Genomic DNA, 25,844 nt, shown 5'->3' with positions numbered 1-25,844 from the left:
TTTTGTTTTCTTATTTCCATTGGATACCTAAGTTCCAGTATGGACTTTGCGTTCGATATTCCAGACTCCACCGACTGGCTCGCCACGCCCATATCAGGTCTCTCCCGCGTCGAATCCGCCTTACGATGCCAGGTCTGCAAGGATTTCTTCAATAACCCCGTGATAACCTCCTGCTCGCATACGTTCTGCTCGCTGTGTATACGACGGTGCCTGAGTGCCGAGGGCAAGTGCCCTACCTGCAGGTCAGAGGATCAAGTGGTAAAACTAAGGCAAAATTGGGCAATCGATGAATTGGTGGATTCGTTTAAGAAGGCGAGGGGAGATATCTTGGACTTTGTTCGAAATGCTTCTGCTACGACTGAGAATGGCGCGGATGAGGAGCACACGTCTAAGAGGCGAAAAATAGAGGCGCAAGAAAATGACGGGCAGAGGAGGATTGCGCAGCGAGAGAGCGGGAGAAGCCCCAGAAGAACTCGGTCGCAAGGCAGACAGACCTACAATGAAGCGTCGTCTACGCCTAGCGCACCGATGGTTATTGAAGATAGCGAAGATGACAGCTACGAACCAAGTACAACCTTCCTCCTTGTTGATGCAATTCAATCATCTCAGCCTTCTAACAATACATCAGATGACGGTCTAGTTGCTTGCCCAATTTGCGAAAGCAGAATGAAGGAAGGTGCCGTATTTTCCCATCTTAACAAATGTCCTGGGCCTCCTGCACAACAGGAATTTCAATCCACTTATAGGTATGAATTCGTCCTCCAGTAGCGTATCATACCGAGGACTAACAAAAGTTTTAGCCTCATGACGGCTAGGCCTCCGGAACGGCTGCCCACCATAAATTATCCTCTCATGAAAGAGAATATCCTGCGCAGAAAGCTGAAAGATCTTGGGATTCCCGATTTTGGCCCCAAGCTGCTTCTCCAAAGGCGTCATACTGAATGGGTAAACTTGTGGAACGCGAACTGCGATTCTAGGCACCCTAAATCGAAACGAGAGTTGCTCCGTGAATTAGATATTTGGGAACGAACCCAGGGTGGTCAGGCACCATCGCTATCCAGGGAGCAGGCGAATACGATCATGAAAAAGGACTTTGATGGAGCTGCCTGGTCAGCGGCACATGGCGACGATTATAAAAGGCTGATTGAGAGCGCTCGAGAGAAACGCGAAACCGGAATTAGTCCTATACCGTCCGACTCTCGGCCAACGGACAAGGAAAATTCCCCGACGATTACCAGAAGCTGCAGTGAACTTCAACCTAGCCCTAGGCATATCGAAAATGCGGAAAGTTCCAGCAAAATAGAAGAACAGAGCTGCATGGATAGTAATACCGAAGCGCAGCCTGCATTCGAGAGTAGTAGCCAGAGAATCGTTGTCGAGGATACCGCCGCATGATTCAGGTCCAATAATCGAAATGTTCGAGTGGTATTCACGGACCCTTAAGCACCGGCCAGCTCGCTTAGATTTTGAGAAGCTAAGAGCTGTAGCATTGAGATTCACTCAGCTTGTATCTTCTTTGCGTTCACACTGCTTCTCGAACCACCGCCGTCAATTGACATCTGGGAAAGCTTGTTAATGCTTTCCTCTAGTTCGGCGTCCGACTGAGCAGTAGATGATACCTTTGAGGTGGACTGCATCTTCTCGATCTTTGCCCTCTCCTCCGGTTCAAGGACTTTGAGTTTATCCAGCTCCGCGAGTCTTTCACGGATAATTTCCGCTTCCTCCCCTTGCCGGGCCTCCTTCTCCTGTGTTTCCATTGCTTCCAGTTCGTCGTCTAATTCACCTTCGTCGATGACTGGAGCAGTCTCGCTAATGATATTGCCGACTTCATCAACATTCGCCATCTCCTTTCTTAGCTCCTCGACGACATCTTCGACCGTTTCTATGTCTCCGACCTGTTCGTTCAAACCTCGAAGTACGCCAGTACTGGCTCCCATGATCCTTATGATATCCACTTGGTCCACAGCTTGTTCGATTTTAGCGTAAACTTCTTCTAGTTGATACAATGTATCCAGCCGTTGCTTCATATTCCGCTCTGCGAGTTTTTTGGACCGGAGAGCAGAAAGAGCCAAAATTCTGTTTTTGTTGCCGAGAGCGTTCTGGGCATTGAGCGTGAGATCTCGAATTTTTGCATCTAGACTTGAGACTTGGGCTGTTATATCAAAAATTAAAGTTTTGAGAGATGCTATAGTCTTGTCCTCTTGCGTAATGGACACGGAGCTGTCGCCAGCATCTTTAAATTTTATTGTCTGGAGAGAGATCGTTAGTCAAATCATTGATTTTTGAGGTAGGGATGGATCTACGGACTTCTCCATCGTATAAAATTGAATTTTGATCTCGAGACAAGAAGGTGAGAAGAACGTCCAGATCTGTGGGGGATAATTCTGTGTTTCCACCGAGAACATGACCAAATTGGACACGGAATAGCTTTTTGGAATAAATCCTGTCCACTACCGAGTGGTGATGGGCCAGTGTCTCCCTCATAAGTCGCTTCTCGACTTCCTGCAAATGCCCATAAGTTAAGTCCGAAAACTGGCCCTCTCATTATCTGGGTTGTACCTTCAAATTATCCACTAATACCAGATCCTGTGATTGGAGACTCCTCGAGGTTTCAGGATGGTCGTAATCGGCCCCTATGATAAAGCCGCGAGCCTGCTTCATACCCCAACCCAAAATCTGTGATAGAGATGGGGCAGGAGGCAGTCGGACCCAACTCTTTTTGAACGGGCTGGTGGGGCTATTCAAGAATTCCGGAAGGGCTATCATGTTCCCAGTCCGGAGAGATTCATCCTATCGACATCGAAAATGTCAACACCAGTGATACCAAGAGTGGAAACCACTGCGTACAATAACTGCCTGTAAAGCTAGGGGTCGTCCCCATTCGCGTGTCTCCAATGCTGCACTGAGAGCATTACTTGTGCTTAGCACAAGACGATTGTGGTGATGTGATTTGGCGGCGTGAATTCCATCGTGTTTGGCGCCTCGTGCGGGGGTGGGAATCAACCCAGCCAGGGTTGCGTTGGCAAAAGCTTTCTGCCATGCTGCTATATTGATAGCATATCCGTCCGGATCGCGTTGGAGAGGAAAATCGGAGTAGAGGGAGCCTAGGCGCCTGTCGAATAATCAGCTGTCACCCCTTGGAAGCTATCGGTCGCGATCATACCTTTTAAAAGCTTCATCGTTTGATAGAATGAAGTTGAGAAGTTCGCTCATCGCTATATTGCAGCCGTAGAATCAAGCACGTAGTAGATTCGATCGAGTCAAACGGTGCCATATGCAGTATTCTATAGTGAGAGCTATATCAGAACGAATTGAAGTAGAGCTCCCCCAGCAAGCCTGATGTTTGCTGACTTTGCCCTGTTTGTCCTGTTTGCTGGATTGTGTACAAACTGTCTGATAATCTACTCTGTACAAAATGGTCTTGCAAGTCTATATATCAACCACAATTGGATATCTCTGTTCAACTTTTCGAGCACCCGCAAAGAAAGCTGCATTGACCAATTTCGTCTCGCGCGCAGGCGCTGGCGCCATCAACCTTCCGATCAACGGCATGCCCGCACTTAACGCACCAAGTCGTGCAGCCAACACCCTCCAGATCATCTTCACCAACACGCATCCTTTCCATTTGCCATCTCTCAGTTCTGCGTAAAGTAGCTCCACTTCATCAAAAACAACAGTTTTCTCCCCGTACCCAGCATGGATATGCCCAAACACGGCCAACCTGGGCTTGACTCGACACAACTCCCTATTTAGAAAAATATTTCCTAGGGCATGCGCGTCGAGGTGATATTTCGGCGGACCATGCATTAGTAGAATATCCACATCCTCCGGTACCGAATCCGTCCAAATGTCCCGGATCGGGGGAACCTGAAAAGCCCAATTCCCGAACTGATGCGTCCATGGAGACCCGTATATCTTGACCTCGCGGCTAGAGAACGCATCAGCCTCCTTGTAGAACGTCAGGGTTATCGAATTATCATTCAAGTAAATGATATCCCCCCACTTCAAATCCTCCCTGGAGCTCCCTGGGCCTTCAACTATCCGTTCAGGAAATCTGTCCACAAAAGCAGGGTCGAGAAGTATGTCGTGGTTGCCCGCAATCACGACCTTGTATCGGTGTGGTTGTCTATTCAGCCAGTCCAATTGGGCTTGGATTTGGTCAAAAGTACCCCTTTCTGAAAGGTCACCAGCGTGTAGTAGGATATCACCATCCGGTAACTCTGGCTCGGCGCTATGAGTATCGGAAATGCAAACAACTTTGATCGGACGTAAGGAAGCCAATGATCGGTAGTGAACTGCCCCAGAAGTGTGCCATCGGTATAGCCTTGCCGCTTGATTTGTGATCCATTGATCCCAACGACTTATTGGCCGCTTCAGTGGTGTTCCTGCCGGTATGGGTGCTGATATGCGTAGACCTGCGACCGACGAACTAATAGCCATGACAGATTGTTTTCGCGCGGAGGTATTATCGATTCATTGATCTCGGAGAAGCTCTCGGACGAAGGCCAGGAATATGCTTGTGGATGCCGGAAGTTGATCTAAAGGCCGTTAATTCACCCATGGTCGAACGGTGGCGGTTGGAAGCCAGCAGGAGATTCAAAATTATGTTTCGTTACAAAATCCGGGGTACCCCCTTGTCACCCCTGTGTACACTTTCTTTGGAAAACAACTCCAAGTTCTACCAACATTATACGGCCTTTGAGAACATCATTTAGCACCTAATTCCCTTCGTAGCCAGGTGTTCAAGGGAAGAAACCATTACGTAGCCAACGCCTCTACGGTAGATTGAATGGAATAAATTGGCCATGCATTAGCCCTAAAGATGTTCTGGGTACACTCCATGTTCCGCTATATTCTGGATTACCCGCTGAGTCGTGGTTGAAATTCGAAATATTATTGTGTAATATACTCAAGGCATTTGATAGACCATGGGTTCCCTTTTATCCAAGCCCAAACAAGAACGGAAAAAGGAACGGAAGCACCGTAAACACCACTTACTCGGAAGGCGGAAGCAAAAAGAGGAGGAGCATATATCCGAGATATCAGGACCTCAAGGATGCTTGCAACTTGTCCCTGAACCTTCGCGAGACGAACGCGGTATGCCGATACGGGACAAATCGTATGATCTTGACCGAAGAAATTTAAACAAAGCCCTCGAATACGCCGCAGACTTCCTCCATCGGAAAAGACAGAATTTGACAATTGTGGCTGTCGGAGGTGCCGTTAATACAATCCTTTTGAAGACGAGAGAGGTCACCCATGACGTTGACTTTTTCAACGGGAATCTCAGCTATCGGGTTTCTCAGGCAGATCTCCTGCGGGACGCGGCGGCAGAGGCAGCGTCTCGAAGCTCAGTTCCACTGGGGAGAAATTGGCTCAACAATTCCACAGCTCTGTACATGCCCAAAGAGCTACAGATCGAAATGACAGAGGCCGCCATGGCGCAAGACAAAGTTATATTTCAGAAGCCTGGTTTGCGAGTGTTAGCTGCACCATGGGATTATGCCATAAGCACCAAGCTGGACAGAATGGGAAAGGCACATCGCCGTGACTATGATGTCAACGATGCCGCGATATACTTACGGCAGTATATCCGCAACCACGGGAACAAACCCGTCCCCGTGGACGTTATCCGAGGATGGGCGCGTCATTTCAAATTTGGATTCTCCGAACAATTGGCCGCAGAATTGAACGAGGAGTATCGCCGCCTGTATGGGGAGGACGGAATTATCTTCTAAGACCGAAATGAAATTTGAAAATCAAATTATGGTGGTGCAAGAAAGTGGCTATTTTGCTTTTTGCTTTTCCGTTCCTCAGTTTGCACTTTTGGAAAGAATTGTACCAAATTGTAGTTACAGTAGGTAACTTCAAAATGAAATTGATGATTTTAGAATCTTTGTCCTGTGGCATTTCTTTCTCCATTGGCATCCCAGGAGGTAGGGCTAGAGAAGAATCCTTTTTGACAGGGACTTTTGACATGCTCGACTTTAAGTATTTATTGCCCGACTTTGTACCATCGGTCAGGGAGAATTGCAATCTCATATAAAATAGATATGCGGTCGAGCGGTCAGGATATTCTTTTCCCTAAACACCTCGGAAGCTTCCAGGTTATCCAGGTGTTCCAGAACAACGTACTCGGGGTGTTCCACGTAAACCTGCTTTTTATATGGGATCTTTAGCGTTTCTTTCACTGGAGGGACCTTGGCCACCCAGTCTGGAGGCTTTTCCCAAACCTTTTCCCGGCGCCGATACTCGTCCATTTGGTCGTGCGTCATGATTGCCGGTGCATCCCTAGGCAGGCCAAGTTCAATATTATTGTTGAATGCTAGGACCAGTAGCTGTGGTATGCATGAAAGCACAGCGTAGCGCTCAGGGTCCTCATCCTCGGGATCTGGTATGTCGCAGACTGCCCATGAGTGATTCCGCCAAAAGTATTCAATCTCGTTCCGGAGATGAGTGTTTTCGTCCAGTATCACGTACTCGTAGAGGCGATAGAGTGAGTAAAGGGGGTTATCTTGCACTCCTGGGGGAGTAAGGTACTTTCGATGGTGGATGAGGTCTGTGAAATGTTGACGGTTGGAAAGGAGCACGTTAGGGGGTGGTGGCGGAAACTGAGGATAGAGACCGTCGACAGATTTTGTCGAGCGAAAAATATGCCGAAGCTTGCCTAGTTTTCTCGACTTCATCGTGCAGCTGGAACCATGACAGCAGTTGATTCTTAAGGTTGTCTTTTCGGGAGTCAAATGTCGGCTGAGATCACCGCGTTTAGCTAAGCGCGCCAAGGCCTCCTATTTTGCCGAGCTGGGGCGCTTCCCTAAGCGAAACACCCGCGCGCCCCAACTAAAGCCATTTTCTCGCTCTCAGGCGGATCACATGCAACGACATCGTGGTGATGGATGAGAAGCCGCAAAGGACAGCGGTAGCCGAGCCTTAACTATGGACTAACTACTAGCAGCTCCGCTCCACTAACCCCCCTCTGGCGATGAGTTGAACCACCTCCTCGTTCTAACACTGACCTCCCAATTCATGAAAACAAGAGCTCTGGAGGAATAATGGCAGTCAATCTCCCTCCTGCTCCGGCAGTTCACCTCCTCTTGGGATCGCTCCCATTGCTGATCCTGTCCGAGACCAATTCGTTTCATACCGGCCATGCTCTCTTCAAAATCTTTTCCTCGATTGCCTTTGTCAGCGATCCGCTCCTCCGCCTATCTGCCGATCCATCGCCCTACCATGTCCTTATCACCAGCGGTCTCCTTTTCTCTGTACTTGGCGACATCCTCTTGATCCCCTCAAGGAAAGAATACTACGGCCTTGGCTCTGAAAGTGGGAAGAAGGACAAACCGGGGAATTCCGCTGAGACTGATGAAGCGGTGATCTCAGTATCCTTCCAGCTGGGAATTGTGGCGTTTGCGGCAGCTCATATAGCTTATATTCTTGCCTTCCTACGTGACTCCCCGGAGAACCTCTCATGGCCTTCGTTTGCCACCGTATTTGTCGCGACAATGGCGATCGCTAGGTGGCTTGGTGTGATATATCCAACTCCACGATTACGCTCTGAAGTTTCGTGGACGAATAGCAATGTGCTCAATTTATCCGTTCCCAAGGACATGCGCTTTTTGGTTTTGGTGTATGCAGTCATCATCAGCTCGATGCTGGCGGTTACGGTGTCCACAACTTCGTCGCTGCAACATCAGCGTGTCTTGGGCGCAGTGATGTTTGTCATTAGCGACATTTTCGTGGCAAAGGACGCGTTTGGTAAGAAATTACAAACGACCGGAGGAGCTGAAAAGAAAAGAAACTGGTGGTTGCAGACAGCTACGGGGTGGGGACTCTACTTTTGGGGCCAAATGGTTTTAGCAGGGACGGTTTAACACATAAAACGGCTTTGGGTGACCATGTACCGCGTAGATCTATATTTTCTAGAAACACACATTATTTCCCAGGAGATTCAGGTATTAGAAGTCGTAAGTTAAACAGAAGAGAACCACTTAGCAGGAGTGTTGGCAGGTATCGAATAAAGTCATAACGTGCATCGCCCTCAGGAATGCCCACTAAGTTAGATATTCACAAGCAACGTGTTTTGGATATCAGACCCGAACCAGATTCTCAAGACACCAACGCCTTCGATCGAAGAGACCCTCATCTATCAGAAGAAAAATCAGGGGAAATATTGACAATGAGAAGTAAAAGGGGCATCAAGATCATTCCCTAAATTCATTCAAAATCATCATTGGGTTCAGCATCTTCGTCTAGGCCGATTGGCCGTAAGGTTGTGGGGGGTATGCCTTCGAGAGGATTCCCTCCACCCATCAACGATTTTCGATGGCTATGGCCACGATAATCTAGTTTCACTGGTGTCTCTTCTGGCCCAGCTTCGGTTGGTGTGTCTATGTTCTCGCCGTTCATGCCCCGGAATTCGAGACACCCAACCTTTATAGCCAGCCGGAGGTCATCGACTACCTGTTGCATCTCTGGTAGGGGAAACGTCCCAGATTCCAGGGTGTCAAGATACTGACGATCCGCTTCATCCATTGAATTAGAAGCTAGGTGCGGTAGCCCTTGTTTAAGCCATCCTTCAGCAGCTAAAAGGGCCCACATCCCTGCTTTCCGCCTCCGGGTCCCCCACCCTGTGCCGTTGGTCGCCGTTTTCGAAGCAAAACAAGCGGAAACACGTTCGTGTAGGAGAAGCCCCCCTATACTTCCTAATAGGCCCATATTCAATACTCTTGTTGACCACCCTGCCGCACTCTCCGCGGCTGTACCTCCGCGAGATTTCAAGAGCTCGGCTCCAAGTATGACGGTCCGAAGGGTATGATGAGGATCGGAACACCTGGTCAGGTATGAGTAGCAAGCAGTTTCTAGAAGTTGCTCAATAGGTTCGAGCTTAGATTTGCTGGTTGATGTCAACGGGTTCAATAGCGTTGCCACTGCACACATCTCATGGGCACCGGCATGATGTTTCCATGCCTGGTCATTTGCAAAATCTGCTCGCAGCAGGTCATACGTGGAGGCTGCCAGTTTCCAGTCACGTAGCATAAAAGAATAGTCGGCCATTTTTCGCAAGATGGCTTCAGGTGTTTCTGGTTGATAGAAGCCTTGGTGGGAATCGTAATTGCTCGAGGGTCCAGCTCCAAATGGCGAGCCTGATGACCTTGAGCCTGACCCAAAGCCTGCCCATCGTTTAGATAACGAAATGAACCGTCCACTTATCCCTCGTCTCCGCGATGCAACTTGATCGTTCCATAAAGCAACACGGTTTTCCATGTGAGGAACCACTGACTGTGCAACTAATTCGCGGATAAACGATTTTATGGCAGTTATATCAGACTCGAATAGATAAGCGGGTTCGGTTTCAACGTCGACGAGAGATTCTACAAACTGTTAGCATAACTAATCTTTTATTGGAGAACATGAAATAGGATACCTTGTATTCCCAAAGAAGCCATATCTTCGGAAGGGCTTAACCATTCTGGAGTAGGAAACGGGGTACTGTCGTCATCCGTTATCACACATTGAGTGCTCCGCAGTCGAAGGAGATGACAGTGTAGTCCGAAGTGCCGCTTCATCTGGTCAAATAGCGCAGTAGAATGCGCAATGTCATCGTTGTCTTCATCATGAACTAAAACGTAATATCGCAGATATTCGGGGTGTACCCACGCAGGAGGTTTCTTATCGCCGTGGCTTGTTCGTGAATAAAGTTGCCGTAATGATTCGAGCGCTGCCGGCGTACGCGAACTAATCGCTACTACAGACGCCACAGGATGTGTAAACGTTTCATGAGGAGTAGGCGACGTAATTGATAGCAGGCGTCGTAGAAAGAGCTTATATAGGGGAGACGGCGAAGGCGAGCTTTTAGAGCTGGGATCCCCACCACGAGCCCACGAGCTCAATGGCTGGTCCCTGGATTCTAGATGTTTTTCCAGGACCTGCTCCAACCGTGTTCCAACCGGCACATCATCTCGCTTTCGACTGGTAGTATCTTGGCCGCTCAGCTCCACAAACCGGACTCCAAAATCATCCCAGCTCCTGCTAGACCCAATGCCATCCCGGATGACTATTTTACCCGCGATCCGCTCCCCGAATGGCCGTATTAACTCAAGAAAGCCGCCTTTGAACCCTTTTCGCTGTATCAAGGCATCTGTGTCCGGCGACGACAAAACCCCGATCGTAGGTGAAAACGCGCGTATTATTATAGACCGGATATCATCAGATCCGTCAATTTGAGTGCTTAGAGGTGTAGCAGTACTTGAGCGAGAGAGGCGTAGTGTGGAACGGGAGAGTCTCCGATCAGGAGAGGATGACCTCGAGGTCACTTCCGAGGCGACGACGGACTGCAGGTCAGGAAACGAGCGGTGGTCGAAAGAGGACTCGGAGAGGGGACTGATTAGGGGTTGCGAGTTCTGGAGACTCTCTGTATACCGGGATTTAGAGGGCAGGATGGAAGTGGCCGGGGAGAATGAGGGCGGCGGCTTGAGGGGCGGAACATCCTCGGGTGATGTCATGGACAGCTTGAGAAATCAAAGGACGTAGCTAAGGAATTGTGCTTTTCATGGGCGTGAGAGAAGTGAGCAAACCGCCGATACGGGACTCTTGTTGTTGACTAGGAAGCTGTCTGTTGGGCTGCGGCAAAGGTGACAAGGTCGTTGTTCGGTGGTTGGGCTTGAAGAGCGATTGAGTCAAAGCATCAACCCAACACTCTTCATGCCATGACATAAAGACCTGCTTTGCCCCGTTTTCAGGATTCATGATCATGGGATTGTCGCTGTGACTCACAATGTAACTCGCAGTTTGGTGCTCACCTTTCACCTATAAATGCCTCCTCGCATCCCGCTCCGTGTCGTCGTCTCGTCTTTCCCGCCCGCAACCATCCGGCCCTCGCGGACCAGCAACCAATTCGCTCTACTCCCCACGCATTATAGTTGTCGGGATCGTTTTGTACGGCGATATTCTCCATTTCATTTTATGCCCGCGAAAACACACAGGGCTCAATCCTACGAACCGCCTGCCAAACGAAGGCGGACATCCTGCAGCTCCACTGCCGCTATGGCAGTGGAAACAGACGTTGCGGCCGAAACAGCTCCAGCTGTCGAGTTGACTCGAATCGAGAAAACTTTGCGGCACCTGTTACTCGACGTGGTGGAATATATTAAACAAAAGGGCGTCAGGAACGGCAATGAGTCTGCAGCCGGTGAACTGGTGCTACGATTCACGGGAGGTTGGGTTCGCGATAAATTACTGGGAGTGGAAAGCCATGATATCGATGTCGGTATCAGCACTATGACCGGCTACAAGTTCGGGGTGGAGCTGAAGGAATACCTAGATAACCCCGACCATCTGGAGAAGTATAAGAGATTCCACTCAGACGATGCTCTCAAAAGTGTGATAGGCGGCCTTCACAAGATTGAAGCAAATCCCGGAAAAGTCCAAGCATCTGGAAACGGTGGCCACGAAGATCTTTGGATTAGAAGTTGACCTGGTGAATTTACGAAAGGAAACCTATTCGGACCACAGCCGGCATCCGGAAATGGAATTTGGCACCGCCGAAGAAGATGCTCTCCGCAGAGATGCGACGCTGAATGCTTTGTTTTATAATCTTCATACATCATCCATTGAAGATTTCACCGGCAGGGGCATAGCGGATCTAAACTCGCAACTGATCCGCACGCCTCTTCAACCGTACCAGACTTTTAAAGATGATCCATTACGAGTTTTGCGTTTGATTCGGTTTTCTAGTAGACTTGGCTATCGAATTCATCCACTTACAGAGGATGCCATGCAACACGACGATATCAAGAGCGCTCTTAAATTGAAAATTAGCCAGGAAAGAATCGGCGCTGAAGTTGAGAAGATGCTCAAAGGTAAGCTGCCTGTCGAAGCACTTCCTCCTCTCAATACTTACATTTATTATCTCTAGGGCCTGATCCCCTCAGGGCACTGCATATTATAGACCGCCTTAAACTCTATGATACCATATTTGCGAATCACCAAGATGATGTTGTTGTCGACGTGTCTTGTTGGAGTCGGGCTTACCAGCCGCTTATGGCTATACTTGATGATAATTATGACCAGGAATTTGCTACACAGCAAGACCGCGCTTTTCTACGCAATGTCCTTCTCCGGGATAAAGATGATGTATATCATTCCTGGATGCTAGCAGCTTTGTCTCCCTGGGCAGTGGTCCCACAAGTAGCAGCTCTGCCCAACAGAAAGGAACTACCCCCCAGAGCAGCAACGGTAGCTCGGGATAGTCTGAGAGCTGACAATAAGACATTTAATATTTTGAAATCTACTGTCAAATATTACAGGGATGTTTCTGACCTCAAATCAGCGTTCTTGAAACGCGAACTTGGCCAGACATTACCTGATATTCGCTGGAGACTTGGTCATTCCATTCGTCTAATGGGTGCCGACTGGCGTCTGTGTGTTGTTCAGGCTATAATCCTGGAGACAATGCATGGGGAAGAACCGAGAACGGGTAAGTCCTTCTAGTCTCACTCTTACACAGACGCTAACGAGCCCCTTAAAGTATTCCAAGAGTATAAGCAATTCCTTTCATATCTCAAAGAGCAGGATCTGCTGAATGTGGATTCTTTGCGACCCCTTGCCAATGGGCATCAACTTGCATCGGCGTTGGGTGTGAAGCCAGGGCCCTGGATGTCGAAAGCACTGGATATGGTGATCGAGTGGCAGCTTAGAAACCCAGAAGACGCAGATGAAGGGGGCGCGATAGCCGTAGTACGCCGGCGGAAAGAAGAATTAGACCTGACTTCAGCTCAGAAGAAAAAGAAATGTTGACTAGCATCGATTTTTCGCGCACTTCTTTGCGGCTTCTAGAGATTGCCTCCGTCAGCTCCAATAGAATCAAATAGCTAATCGTAAATATGTATGCAACCTTTGGCTGCCTGGCTGTCAATCTGGTAACCTGTGAGCCGTACAAAGGGGGTTTGCATTGAGCGAGAGACTGGCTTTGAACCCTATCCGCACCAAAATCCCCATTAAACAAACATCGATTGAAACCATCCTTCGTCGACTACAAAAAGCTGGAGAGGTGTCCGTCAAAACCATATCAAATTCGTCCTTTATAGCATGGATTCTTATCGGATCGCAGCCCGCAACTGGTTAGAAAGTGCTGATATCGATGATACTTTCCATGATGACTTCGAAGTCATCCAAGGGGTCAGCTTTAGGGCCCTACTAGGTGATATTGAAGCCAACGAAAAGCCAACGACAGATCTAGATGTAAGGGCCCCAAGATTCTGGAAGCAGAAGCTTTCCGTCTAACAGACTTGCACAGATTTGCGAAAATATCTTAGTTGTGCAGATGGTTGTGAAAAGTGTTGAGCCCGAAAAGGCCTTGGTCGAAGACGAGAGGAGGGCTGCAGACGGCCTCATCTCATGGGTTTCAAGTGCCATATTGCCTCTTGCAGAATTTGAAGGGATATGGGAAAAAGTACAGCTAGCTACCGGTACTTCAGATTTCTCACGGCTGATTTCAAGAAGGATATATGCTGAATTTCCAATAGATGCGACCAGGGAGCAGCTCCTTGGTTTCAAAAACGCTCGAATTAAAGCGACGTTAGGATTGACATTATTAAAGGAGCTTTACAGATTTATTCCTATTGATGAAACTACCGATCCACCGCATTCGGTTGCCGTGCTGGCGGCCTTTACGGATCCAAGCGATCCCTGGACGACACCAACAGCGGCTTCGGCAGCAAACTTCCTCCTCAAACCATACGGAAGGTTATGTCAGACTAAGAGTACCCTCTTTGAGGATGTCCTCACGCGGTTTGTGAAATCTTCATTTTTGAAAACAAAGACTCCTGCGATCACTTCTGCTGGCCGGAAAGACGTGCACCCTGTCAAGCAGCCAAAGTTTGACCCGGGTCTTTTTGATAAAAGCTCAAAACCATGGAAACACAAAGACGTTTTTGTGGTGACGATACTTTCCTGGACTATCGGCCAATATACGGTGCGTTTTCTTAAAAATACCCTTCTTAAGTACTGTGATTCTAACGATGAAAAGGCTTCGGACGCCTCGACAATTGAGGGCCAGCTCTCTTTGCTTATACCGCCCATTTTATCATTTATAGACGACGAAAGCCTGCCTTTTAAAGCGCATGGCTGCAAAATACTTAGTCAACTCTTATCACCTCTTGAGCAAGCTAAATCCGACATCCTCAGCCGTACCAACCTCGACTCTGTCTTCGAGGAGGCCCTCACACCATGTCTCTTGTCCCTTCCTACATTAACCCCCGAGGATCAGTCAATTCACCTTCTAAAGTCCGCATACCCAGCTTTATTCTCCGTCATTCGAACGAGATTTCCCGCTTCTCCTCCCTCAAAGAAATTTTACAACCCAGCGCCATCCCAGCGTACAAGCGAAGAGCAAGAGTCCCAATTGCGAAAAGACATTCTGACACGTCTTTTGCGCCATAACATTATTTCCTCTTTTACTCACATCAGCTCCCCGCGTCCGTCAGAAGATACAAATATCTCCTCGTTTCCATATCCCCAACTATCTGCACTTCTACTCGACCAACTAGCAATTGCCGTAAACGAACTGGGCCTCGAAGCTGTAAAGTACCTGCAGGAGATTATCCCGATACTAACATTAACACTAACAAACCCTTTTGGGACAGCCTATTTACCCTTACTTGTTTCTGCAGTCCAATGCACCCAGCGGCTGATCCTATCTGCATGGCCGAGAGTTTGGAGGTGGAGGGCGGAGCTTCTGGCCGGTATCTGTGGGTGCTGGTTGCAGCTTAAGCAAGATGAAGAGGACATTGAAGGGAGTGGAAACGAGCAAGAAGGTAGACTCCAACAGTTGTTAGAACTCAAACGGGCCCTAATAACCTGTGTTGAGATTTTGAAAGCTGTATTGGAGGAGGTAATCTTGGAGGGAGAGGGAGAGAAAATTGATGTTAGTGCCGAGTTTATGGAGTTGCTTACTGGGGACGAGAGGTTACGGGGGCTTTTGCAATGACCTTGGTGCCTTTATCAGGATAGTGAAACGCTATCATTATGGATATGCGAGCCCTACCAAATCTACCTGTGACGGAAGCTCAATACAGGAGTACAATAAAACGAGCTTTTATTACGGGTATATCCCACGGGTATCATAGAATTTAAAACGCCTCTCGTCGTGGAAAAGGAAGATTGCTCCCTTACAGATCAATGCCTTGCTTGAACAAACTTTTCCCCTTCAACCACTGCCTATACCTCTTGTACCTTTTCTTATCGTAATCCTCCTTGATTACCGTCAAACCTTCCTCCCTTGCGTTTAGAAACTCGATATAATCCGCTAGATTATCCTCCGCCAATGCATCCAGAGCTGCATCTTCGAGCAATACCTTATTTACATAGTCGACCAAATCAAGATCCTTATGACCTGCAGCTGCTGTTATTGGCGATTCGGACGTCACCACCAACGGAACCTTCAGTGGATGATTTATATACCGCTCGTACTCTTCGGCTTCGGATGCGGAAATGGTTGGATTCAATGATTCTTTGACAAGCTGGTTGACATTATATTGATTTTTCTGCGCTTTCTGGCTAAGAAAGTCCGAGTTCGTAGTCACCAGAGGTGGCGGGAAGAGCTCTGGATTAAGGACGCTTCCTTGACTGGAAGGTTTGCTTCTGGAAGCCTGCTGAAGCCAAAGTCGAAGTGGTTCTGATGGCGGAAGCGGCTCATTAACGGAACCGGTGGAGCGACCATCTTCGGTTGACCCGTCGAGAGGCTGTTGAATAACAAGCGGTTCCTTGCGTGGAGTCTTCTTTTCACGAGGCTCTGTTTCATGGTCGATTCGAACAACAAATGGGCTGAGGTCATACCTGCCTTGCTGAGTGGTCCGAAATGGGAGGTTGTGAAGAGTAGACTTCATTCTGAATGCGAACACTTTTGAAAAGGAGGATACGGCTAGAGGCCTATAGTATTCTAGCCAATAGTCGTCGAAGAACCGGATAGGAGTTTTGGGCTTGTCACTGGGCCATACAGCAAGAGGCATTTGCCGTTTGATCAAGAATTCTGGAGTATACCAGTTGATATAGTTATGCCTATTGGCTTCTGACCATGTCCGTGGATCCGAATGGTGCAGATAATAATCAGTTGCAAGGTCCCACAGCATAGGTTGATCTTGAGAAAACACGTAATTCCCTAGAAAAAGGTTATATGCCTCCTGCCTCTGGGCATCAAGAAAGGAATTGTTATAGAAACGCTTAAAGCTTTCTACCATGTCTCGAGAATGTCCCGCCCACTGATTGAGCTTCCGGTATGTAGCCATCGTGTTGACAAGATGTGAACCACCGTACTGCACAGCTATTGTATCTCCGTGAGCATGCCACATGTTAGTAAACATATTGATGGCATCGGTGTCGTAATCAACAGTGGTACGATCAATAACCCCAAGCGCATGCAGTTGATGCCCCAAAGCTCGTTTGCCGATCACAAACTGAGCCGCGTTCGTCCGATCAAGACAGTCAATACAATTGGTCCTAGCAACACCATTCTGCATCTTCAAACTAGTTTCTGGGGATTCGCCATTTTGGAAGAAACCCGTTTTGGGTATAATATCTTCTGCAATATCTTCCAATGTCCCGATGACGTCTTGGTCACGGCTTTTAGAAGCACGACTCATATCCCAGGCCTTGTAGATAATCTTTTTATCTTCTGGCAGAAACTGGTTGAGATAATTTATTGCATTCGTGTACTCTACCAGAAGCTTCGACTCTCTAGGAACGCGTTCTCTTGACTTTATGAGGTTCAAAACATAGATAGGAGCGCCGTATCTTTCAAAAAGGTTGTTGAAATGGAGTGCGGCTGCGGAATAAAACGGATCAACGAGATTTAGCTCAATGTCCGGTTTTGGGCTGACTCCAGTACTATCCTGGGTCCAGTAAAGCGGGATGCTTCCACGATGTTGAACATATGAACTGTAGTGCGGATTGCAATAAAGCTTTGGCCCAGGGTTATGGAAGGAAGTCGTCAGCATCTCTGAGACTATTTGCTCTGTTTCAACATCGTTGGCGACATAACCCAGGTCGTTGGCCCCGCGCTTAAGAAATCTCGCACCCGCAAAAAATCTGGACCGTCGCGCAATAAGGGTGATAAACACCAGTCTGCCGTAGACAGACATTGATGACTGGTCCACATAGCCATGAATTATCGGTAGGCACCAGTCGTACGCATTTTTCAATGAACTAACAACTGGCATCAAAAGGTAGTGGTTCCAAACAAACATGGAGTTGAGGTTGTAGCCATTGACACCTGGCTGGCCCGTTTCGAGCGCCTCCCTCTCGGATGCAATATTTTGTTGCAGTGTTTGAGTGATGTTATATGAATAGCTGAAATAGAACGAACGCGTCAAGTCAACGTTGCTCATAATATTGATGAACCTTGCCTCTTCGGCATGTTTCTCGGATTTGGTCTTGCTGGAGTTGGTAGGGCTTAGGGGAACTAGTAGGGTATCATCAATCTGGTAAACATAATGCCCACCGATCATGGCGACTTGACTCCGTTTCGTCACAAGCAGCATGTAATAGGTTCCCGTAAATTTTATAAAGCCAAGGAGCCCCCAGGCACTGCAGCGCAGTTTCAAGCCCCCGGAGCTCTTGTTCCCGTCATCCACGGCGTCTAGAAGCTCGTTCATTTCTCGCTTTGTATACACCATATCATCCTCCGAAATGACCAGGTCGTCGGATTCTGACGTTCGATCGATTTTCAAAATTCGAAAGCGCTTACCCAGTAGATCCATCCCGACCATATAGTATCGCGTCGACGTTTCGTACAGCGAGAACTTATGCATTCGCGAAATCCCATCTTCACCGGGCCTTTCATCGCCGCCCTCTCGACTTCTTTGTGTCGTGCCATTGGGAGAGGACGATCGTTCAAACGACTTTGCAACACTGGGTTCTTCATCACCGCCGTCTCCATCTCCGTCAAATATGGGCATATCGATCGAGTTCCGGCGCTGGTAGAGTAGTTGCGGGAAGGCGGGGGGATTATCGTCGGATTCATTCGCGTCCCGCTGTTGCTCCGGAAGGCCCTGCTGTAACGCATCTTGGTTTGCTCCGGCGTGATCGTTGCCGTTTAAAAGGGCACTGTCAATCTCGAGGCTTTCAGGTGGTCCAGCTGACTGCTCGCCGAGCGCAATGGTCTCAGACGAGGCGTTAGCAGAAAGAGCCACATCGTCAAAGCTCTCCATGTGATGCAACTAGCATGCGATATCACAGCGGTCAATGCTGTAGCTGTGTTTAGCCCTTTTCTCTGTTGGCCATTTCTTAACAACATCTCATCCCAGGCAAAGCAGCTCTAGGTAGATCTTGCGAGTGACATCAGAGGCTAGGGTTCAGCTTAGTCATTACGAGTGAGTTAGTTAACTAGGTGCTAGGCAAGGAACAAGGGGCTATCTCAGAACAAACAAATGTGAGCACTGAGCAGGTTGGTGCGACTACAACACATTACAAGTCCATGTCATGCAGCTAATTTTAGTCCCCCTTAGTAAGGATAATGTTGAGTCGGAGTAGATGCAGATTTCAGACCCTGTAAAACCTCGATTTCCGCAGAACTTATGTATCAATACAGGCAGAGAAAAGCCAGAAGACATGAAGAGTGACAAGTGATAACTTTTTGCCAAAAAAAGTCTATATATCCTTCTACAGGAATAGCCCAAACCCACTGGATGCGAGTTGTATATAGCCCAAAAAGCTGAAAAATGATCCTGGTCAGGGGATCTATGAAGGTCTTTTGAGCGGGTGAGCTTCAGTATTAAAAACATACTTATCCAAACTAACAAGATCCGGGTCACTAAACAAAAGGTAGAAGTATTTCAAAGTTTCACCAGTCCAAAATGATTCCATTTCATTCAAGATCTCTGGTTTTGGTGATGTGACATCATTAAGAGATCCGTATGCAATGTTTGTGCGAGTGTGCTTTTCAATGGCAGTGAACATATCCCAGCCTTTGTCTTGAAGGCTTTGATCGCCGCTGATGCGATACAAAATAAATACAGATTCTATTGCCTCCGGCCTGTACAATAACAGACTGGTTAGTTGCGATAAGACAGGCATATCATGGGCATACACATACCTTAAATGATATTGTGCATTGTTAACTCTGAGAAAGCCGGGGATTAGCCCTTGGTCTTCGGCCTTTTTCTCGAGCTCAGCCGTAGTCATCTTCTCGTCATCTTCCGTACGAAACCAAAAACGAGGACTCCAGGTGCATTGAGAGTCTTCATCTTCGGCGCAGGGGACAGCAGTAAAGATTTCAGGCATGATACCGCTGGGCATACTCCGGTAAGCCCAGATACATCCCTCTGTCAATTTCCTGCCAATCTCGAGGTCCCCTGGTAGATCAAAGATTTTCGCAGCTAGCGCTATCATGCCGCCCGAAAAGCAAGTGAGATGCTGTCCTTCAGGGTTGAGATTGGTTGTTGATTTGGAGGCCACGTGTGCAGTCCCGGAGATTAAAATGTCCTCGCCGGTGCTCGTTCGGGGGCGGAAAAGTAAATGTTTCCGCGCTACTTCCATAGCAGTTTCATACATCTCTCTATATTGTGACGATTGCCCACCAAGCATCAGGTACTCCTGCAGAAATTAGTTGTGGGATGGATACTGACATATTCAACGAACTTTACCTTTGGTAAGTATTCATAGAGGGAATCAGACATGGCACCCAAAGTAAAGCGTCGATCGGCAGTAAAACTAGGGGCAAGGGCATCGATGCCGAGTGGCCACATCCCCGGTAGTTTGGTGCCATTTTGATTCTCTTGAAGCACGTCTGTGATACGCTGGATCGCATCGAAATATTTCGAGTCATCAGTAAGTTGCGATAGACGGGTGAATTCCACCGAGAGCGAGCCTAATTCTGCCAGAATATTTGCATGGCTGGCTTCTTGTGGTAGATTGTCTCGGGCTCCTTGCCAGAACCAGCGCAGGACGGGCATCCGAGTTGGCGTATCAAACGCCAGATAGAGCAAATCGGCCACCTCCACAGCTTTCTGAAGGAGGATCGGATAGACACCCTCGGTCAAATCATGAGCGGCAAGAAACCCACCAAGATAACGGATTGTAGTTTCAAAAACATTCAGCATGGCCTCTTCCGAATATGAAAAATCGATGTGTTCCACTGCTCTGACGGCCTCCTCAAATTCTTCTTTCAGTCCCATAATCCAGAGCGTATCCAGGCTGTCCACCAGCGTTGCACCCCAGCCGCCAAAGGTACTTCTCGCATCTCCATGCACTGGTCCAACCTCGTCGTGGCCCCAGGCTCTTGTCTTGTATCCCTCCCAAGTGTGTAGAAAAGCGGCCCTGACAGACTCCCGGCGCTGTTCGCGGAGGGCCTTGGACTTCGGGTCTTCATCTCCAAATTGAAACTGTATTGGCGGTATCGGCTTCGGGGTCCCAGTCGGGAGAGAAATCAAAGACGTCACGGGATACTCATGCACATAGTGTTTCCACCAATGTCGAGGCGGACGTTCCTTCGAGGGCAAGTTCGACAAACGGGAATTGGTAGCGGAATTGATGTGGAGGAGACTAAATAGGAAACAGAATGAGACAACCAACACCAATATCCATCTTCTCGCGATAGCCATAGCACGGAAGCATCAAACGCAAAGCAAAAGGATAGAACAGCAAACAACAGAGCAGCAAATGACGGGTGGGATCAACGAACATTAGATACTCCGTACTTCCATCCTTATTCCATGCAGCCTGACGGACAAAAGCTGCAAGATGACACACAAGAAGCAAATACACATCTTTCGACCGCCCCAACACGGGCCAATTCAGGGGAAAGCGTGAGCAGCGGATCCGCCCCTTCTCCAGCGACGTCGTCATCAGCTGGCTGTTTGCTTTGTTTACTGCGGCTTGGCGTGTTACTCAGCATATGCCAAGACATCGCGTCTTATGTAATCACTCCCGAGGTTCGGCAAACAGCCAGCAATCAAGTCGCGGGCCGAGTCAACAGCAGAGACGGCAAGCCGAACGACTGCTTTGCGTTCACTGGGATGGGGAGGTGTCTTTGGCATCAATGCGGTGGGAGATTTGCCCGGGCTGAATCGACCTGAGCTCCCCCCGGTACATTTTAGAATCGCGACACATCACAGCCTGCCCCGTCATGGAAGCGATCCGCGTCACAGAATTTGTGTCTTCCGTCTCCTCCCTCAGACCCCAGAAGGTCCCTCTTCCACCCAGCCCCGGTCCCGGAGAAATCCTCGTTGCAATCCACTGCACAGCATTGAACCATGTCGACCTGCTCTATGCCCGAGGGAAACACCAGAACAACACCTCACTGATCCGTCCTCCCTTCACGCTTGGACTGGAATTCGCCGGCACGGTTCTCGCCGTTGGATATAGCCTTCATAACGCACGATTCAATCCAGGAGACAACGTTTTTGGCTCAGGATTAGGTGCATATGCCGAACAGATTCTAGTCCCAGAACGAGCGCTTCGCCACATTCCCGCCGATTGGGGGTTTGAAAGCGCAGCTGGGCTCGCTGCAACGGCAAACGTTGCATATGGCGCAGTTGCATTAAGGGGAGGGGTCAAGAAAGGCGACTGGGTGATGGTCCACGGAGCTGCTGGTGGTATAGGTGTATATGCTTGCCAAATTGCAAAAGCCTTGGGAGCTCAAGTCATCGCGGGCATCAGGGATACGAAAGACGTTGAGAAGACAAACGCCTTGCGATCACTGGGATGTGTCGATAGCATTGTGGCAACTGGCGCTGGCCCTGACTGGGAGAATCAAGTAAAGAGCGTAACGGGTGGCTCTGGCGTGGATGTTGTCATCGACAACGTTGGACTCGTTAAGGAGAGTATTCGTTGCCTGAGGCCTGCGGGAGGAAAGATAGTTCTAGTTGGCTTTGCCGGGCGGGGAGGCATTATGGAACAGCTCACAACAAACCGAATATTGCTAAAGCAAGCCGTGATAATTGGCTACGTGAGTGCCCATTGCGTATTCTTCCACTGTTAATCAAGGTGGGCGAACTAACCTCCCTTTCAACTGCTAGCGATATGGAGACACAGACCGCAGGGATCCAAAGGAGTCGGAACAGGTATGGGCAGGTCTCATGGAAATGATTGATTCAGGTGCCATCAAACCAGTTGTTTACCCAAGGAAGTACCATGGTCTAGATGCAGTAAAAGTAGCGATGGAAGACCTCCAAGCAAGAAGGATATACGGTAAAGCAATTATCTATGTGAAAAAAGTGAGGAACGCTTTATAAAGTAGCCAGTTGCGATAGCCAAATCTGAGTCTTGAAAAGTGGCAGCAAACCCAAGTCTTGATGGGTGGCAACGACGCTTGAGGCCCAACCTATAGTTAGTTAACATCCTGGCTGCTCTTCATGCGAAGTTGAGGATCTTCAATTAAACACCCCAAGTTCTTCAATGCTGAGAGACTAAAATGAAGCGACTTCTGCATGTTTTGCTGCCTTACGACTGTCATGGCGACAGGCTGGCCTTTTGAATCGTATGGAAGCGAATCGAATCTCAGCATTCACGAACTTGTTGACAGGCCCAAACACGCATCCAAACACCTTCACGCATCAACGATTCGGCTTCGTCTCAATATGACTGGGAACTTTCGACATTTCGGGATGCGCCAATTGCACGTCAAGTGAATTGTGATCTTGGGGATTTGTTCTCTCTTCTGTTGATTTGTTTAATCCCCGAACCCCCGCCCGTCAACCACTGCCGCTGATGAGCACGCTGTACATCCTATGAATCCCGCGGTTTGGTTCGCGATTCCATGACACCTATGATCGATCTTGAATTTATGATTACTCTTACGCTCTGTTTCCATTAAAGTTAAAGACACGACCTCTTTGTTGATACCCTAATGTCTCTGTTTCGCTCGCCGGGTGACCTATCGTCTTCCGATGAGGATGATATATTTGAGAACCACGAGGCCAATGATGAAACAAATCCAAGCTACCATCACGAAAATGCAACTAGAGCCCATGAGGGCCATAGCCGTCAACTTTCGTTCGACGATGCCGTTTCGGGTTCGTTTGAAGGCGCGCTGGAGCACAGAGACCCAGAACACGAAATAGCTGGTTTAGATGCAGAAGGCCACGCGGCTATGATGACCACAGCTCTCCTCGAATACTATTGCCTTTCAAAGGCTACTGAAATTCTCAATGAACAAGCGGGAAGTCATGGAAAATATACTCGCGACTCGCCTGAAGCCCGGATACTGGGACGACGCCTGTACACCCATAAGTCTCAGTTCCTGTCTGCCAATGGGGTCGTGGCTGCGGGTGTTGATGGCGACGACTGGGAAATTACACGGAAATATTATCGGGACACTCTAGATGTCCTTGGACTGCCCGCCTTGGAAGGATTGGACCTGAATGCTCAAGGACCCTCTCAAGGAATGAGAAGTGAAAGCCGTGTTGTGCTAAGTCGCCGTACTACTGAAAATCCAACGAGAGACTGGGCAGAACCGCGGGAGAAAAGGTCATCTCCAAGCACAGAAAATAGGCCGAACGTCCAAAAACTCTTGGCCAGTGGAACCGAAGTCGGGTTTCCTGACCGTCTACCAGCTGCGATGAATTTTACGCACATGTCACAAGTGCAGCCAACGAATTATCTTCCGTTCACTGGTTTACCCGGCGTTTACCAGCCATATAAACCGAGTATTTTGATGTCAAGATACGCGACAGAATTTGAAGAAGAATCCTTGATAGGAAAAGGCTCTTATGGCGTCGTATACAGAGCTAGACATTATGTTGATGGTCAAATGTATGCGATTAAAAAGATCCCATTGAATTCCAAAAGGTTGAAACAGCTCCAAGACCGGGGCTTACAAGAATTGGATCACATCCTGAAAGAGATCAGGACACTGGCGCGGTTAGATCACAGCAATGTCGTGAGATATTTTGGTGCTTGGGCCGAATATAATACAATTCAAATCCCTTTGGGGACGCCAAAGCCTGCAAACAAACCTCTGGGTCTTTTAAGCCAAGGATCTATGGCTGAGGACGAATCAAGCCATGGTATCATTTTTGAAGAATCCAGTCACGGGATCCGGTTCGAAGCCTCGTCCAAAGACGAGATTGGCTTCGTTGAAGCAATATCGCTATCAGAGTCTCCGGAATCCCGGCGGGGGACTAGTAACAGAACAGAATCCAGATATTCCCGGAAAAGCTTCGGAGGGAAGAGTTATGACGATCGCGAGGACAACGAGGTTGAATCAATCGGACGACCGTTGAGCCATCAGGCGCATGGCCACGCGCAGACCTCGACAAGTGCTTTGGACAGTGATGTGTTCTCCGATGGAGCAGGAGGGAATATGTCCGTCCATGTGGATCAAAATGCGGCCGCTGGTGGCAAGCTATCGCCCATCACGCTTCACATACAAATGTCTTTGCATCCACTAAGTTTAGCAAAATATCTCCGTCCCGAAAGCGAAGGATCCGAGAAAAGCTCACCGCGCCACTGTTATCACCTTATCCCGTCCCTTAAAATCTTCCTAGGGATCCTATCGGGGGTGGAATACCTCCATACGCAAGGAATTATCCACCGAGATTTAAAACCAGCAAATGTCTTTCTCTCTCTTTCCGCAAAGCGGGACGAAATAGCTTGTTTGCGTTGTGGAACAGATGGCAAATCTAGTTCCCACTACACAATTCCACGGATTGGCGACTTTGGCCTGGTTGCAGACACCTCCCCCGAAGATGAGAACAAGTCTAGCATCCCTACCAAACTTGGCCCCGTTGGCACTGAGTTCTATCGCCCACCGGTATGTCAGTGTAGGCATGATGCTCGTGGCCGTAGAGGAGCTAGGTTACATGCTAATGTTGGAGAAAACAATGAAAACCCGCGTTGTGACTGCGCAGGGGCTAGTCCTGAAGAACATTACATTCACGAGTCATTAGACGTCTATGCCCTCGGCGTCATACTTTTTGAACTACTGTACAAGTTCGACACACGCATGGAACGACAGATGGTATTGTCGGATTTGACTTGTTCCCCGAATAGTTTTAGCTGGGCGAAACGTGCCTCGAGCTCTAGCGTATTACTGGATGAAGTGAAACCTGAACCCATATTACCGGCGGATTTTAAAACCAAGGTCGATCTCCCTGGTCCAGCCGTTGATGATGAGGGTACTGCATTGTCAATGTCTGAGAAATTGGAACGATGTATCATCAGTATGGTAGAGCCTGGTACACGGAGAAGATCAACGTGTAAACAGGTCAGGGAGTCTTTGGAGGAAATCCTGTCGCTAGCGGATCGCAGGACCCAGCCATAACATTCGAGCTCCGCTGCGGCAACTCAGTCTCAAGAAAGCATCCCGAAAGCCGTCAACCTGCGCATCGAAAACCAGGATAGCAAACCGGAAAAAACATACCTTACGTACGACGTCGACAACTTATGTCGCAGTTTGAAAGCGAGCTCTTTGTGGACTGCAGAATTGCCGGTTACCCGATCAATACCCCAATAGTTTGTTAAAATGTGTGGGGTTATCGGGAAGGATGAGATCAACCGATGCACGCATGCTTTTTTCCCATTAGAATGCTGTTGTAAAGCCCGAAAATTTGATAGTGCCATGTGCGGGGCCCCCAGCATTTTGACGGGGTGGCTCGTTGTTAAAACCATGTGGATAGTGCCTCATTGCCGTGGCGCTTTCATTGGGAATTGGGCTAGTCCACTTCTCATATTTGGCGAAGGCTCCAGGTTGTCACATATTCGAGTAACCCCGTGTTCAAGCTTTGGTTGCATTTTGTCATTCTAGAAAGCGGATAGGGTTTCATCAAATTAATTGAGAAATGTCGTGATTGCAAGTTGATCAAACATAGGAGGCCGGGCCGGGCCAAAAGGAGAGGACAACACAAAGTGTG

The 25,844-nt window shown here is 48.5% G+C and overlaps 12 protein-coding genes across 12 annotated transcripts; 7 read left to right on the top strand and 5 right to left on the bottom strand.

Annotated features, from left to right (window-relative positions):
• Positions 1-39: 39 nt before the first annotated feature.
• UREG_04859 (DNA repair protein rad18) lies at positions 40-1,395 on the top strand (the record flags this gene model as incomplete). Its single annotated transcript, XM_002584124.1, has 2 exons — positions 40-746; positions 801-1,395. 2 exons carry the CDS (start codon positions 40-42, stop codon positions 1,393-1,395), a joined length of 1,302 nt encoding a protein of 433 aa, XP_002584170.1.
• Positions 1,396-1,585: 190 nt separating this feature from the next.
• UREG_04858 (uncharacterized protein) lies at positions 1,586-4,440 on the bottom strand (the record flags this gene model as incomplete). Its single annotated transcript, XM_002584123.1, has 7 exons — positions 1,586-1,672; positions 1,797-2,249; positions 2,308-2,502; positions 2,560-2,790; positions 2,848-3,112; positions 3,164-3,215; positions 3,570-4,440. The coding sequence occupies 7 exons, from the start codon at positions 4,438-4,440 to the stop codon at positions 1,586-1,588; spliced, it is 2,154 nt and encodes a 717-aa protein (XP_002584169.1).
• Positions 4,441-4,928: 488 nt separating this feature from the next.
• Positions 4,929-5,738, top strand: UREG_04857 (uncharacterized protein; the record flags this gene model as incomplete). The annotated part of the gene is made up of 1 exon (XM_002584122.1): positions 4,929-5,738. One exon carries the CDS (start codon positions 4,929-4,931, stop codon positions 5,736-5,738), a length of 810 nt encoding a protein of 269 aa, XP_002584168.1.
• A 300-nt stretch (positions 5,739-6,038) lies between these two features.
• UREG_04856 (uncharacterized protein) lies at positions 6,039-6,686 on the bottom strand (the record flags this gene model as incomplete). The annotated part of the gene is made up of 1 exon (XM_002584121.1): positions 6,039-6,686. One exon carries the CDS (start codon positions 6,684-6,686, stop codon positions 6,039-6,041), a length of 648 nt encoding a protein of 215 aa, XP_002584167.1.
• Positions 6,687-7,052: 366 nt separating this feature from the next.
• On the top strand, positions 7,053-7,871 carry UREG_04855 (uncharacterized protein; the record flags this gene model as incomplete). Its single annotated transcript, XM_002584120.1, has 1 exon — positions 7,053-7,871. The coding sequence occupies one exon, from the start codon at positions 7,053-7,055 to the stop codon at positions 7,869-7,871; it is 819 nt and encodes a 272-aa protein (XP_002584166.1).
• Positions 7,872-8,214: 343 nt separating this feature from the next.
• Positions 8,215-10,502, bottom strand: UREG_04854 (uncharacterized protein; the record flags this gene model as incomplete). Its single annotated transcript, XM_002584119.1, has 2 exons — positions 8,215-9,371; positions 9,425-10,502. 2 exons carry the CDS (start codon positions 10,500-10,502, stop codon positions 8,215-8,217), a joined length of 2,235 nt encoding a protein of 744 aa, XP_002584165.1.
• Positions 10,503-11,043: 541 nt separating this feature from the next.
• On the top strand, positions 11,044-12,489 carry UREG_04853 (uncharacterized protein; the record flags this gene model as incomplete). The annotated part of the gene is made up of 3 exons (XM_002584118.1): positions 11,044-11,262; positions 11,387-11,858; positions 11,915-12,489. 3 exons carry the CDS (start codon positions 11,044-11,046, stop codon positions 12,487-12,489), a joined length of 1,266 nt encoding a protein of 421 aa, XP_002584164.1.
• Positions 12,490-13,086: 597 nt separating this feature from the next.
• On the top strand, positions 13,087-14,439 carry UREG_04852 (uncharacterized protein; the record flags this gene model as incomplete). The annotated part of the gene is made up of 3 exons (XM_002584117.1): positions 13,087-13,239; positions 13,295-13,972; positions 14,185-14,439. 3 exons carry the CDS (start codon positions 13,087-13,089, stop codon positions 14,437-14,439), a joined length of 1,086 nt encoding a protein of 361 aa, XP_002584163.1.
• Positions 14,440-15,167: 728 nt separating this feature from the next.
• Positions 15,168-18,203, bottom strand: UREG_04851 (uncharacterized protein; the record flags this gene model as incomplete). Its single annotated transcript, XM_002584116.1, has 1 exon — positions 15,168-18,203. One exon carries the CDS (start codon positions 18,201-18,203, stop codon positions 15,168-15,170), a length of 3,036 nt encoding a protein of 1,011 aa, XP_002584162.1.
• Positions 18,204-18,732: 529 nt separating this feature from the next.
• UREG_04850 (uncharacterized protein) lies at positions 18,733-20,594 on the bottom strand (the record flags this gene model as incomplete). Its single annotated transcript, XM_002584115.1, has 3 exons — positions 18,733-19,027; positions 19,088-19,587; positions 19,638-20,594. The coding sequence occupies 3 exons, from the start codon at positions 20,592-20,594 to the stop codon at positions 18,733-18,735; spliced, it is 1,752 nt and encodes a 583-aa protein (XP_002584161.1).
• Positions 20,595-21,118: 524 nt separating this feature from the next.
• Positions 21,119-22,226, top strand: UREG_04849 (uncharacterized protein; the record flags this gene model as incomplete). Its single annotated transcript, XM_002584114.1, has 2 exons — positions 21,119-21,940; positions 22,011-22,226. 2 exons carry the CDS (start codon positions 21,119-21,121, stop codon positions 22,224-22,226), a joined length of 1,038 nt encoding a protein of 345 aa, XP_002584160.1.
• Positions 22,227-22,840: 614 nt separating this feature from the next.
• On the top strand, positions 22,841-25,255 carry UREG_04848 (uncharacterized protein; the record flags this gene model as incomplete). The annotated part of the gene is made up of 1 exon (XM_002584113.1): positions 22,841-25,255. The coding sequence occupies one exon, from the start codon at positions 22,841-22,843 to the stop codon at positions 25,253-25,255; it is 2,415 nt and encodes an 804-aa protein (XP_002584159.1).
• Positions 25,256-25,844: the final 589 nt, after the last annotated feature.

This window comes from Uncinocarpus reesii, genomic scaffold, assembly GCF_000003515.1.
Source record: "Uncinocarpus reesii 1704 scaffold_3 genomic scaffold, whole genome shotgun sequence".
NCBI lineage: Eukaryota > Fungi > Ascomycota > Eurotiomycetes > Onygenales > Onygenaceae > Uncinocarpus > Uncinocarpus reesii.
The sequence above is the reverse complement of the archived record's forward strand: the minus strand, read 5'-3'. Positions and strand labels throughout refer to the sequence as shown.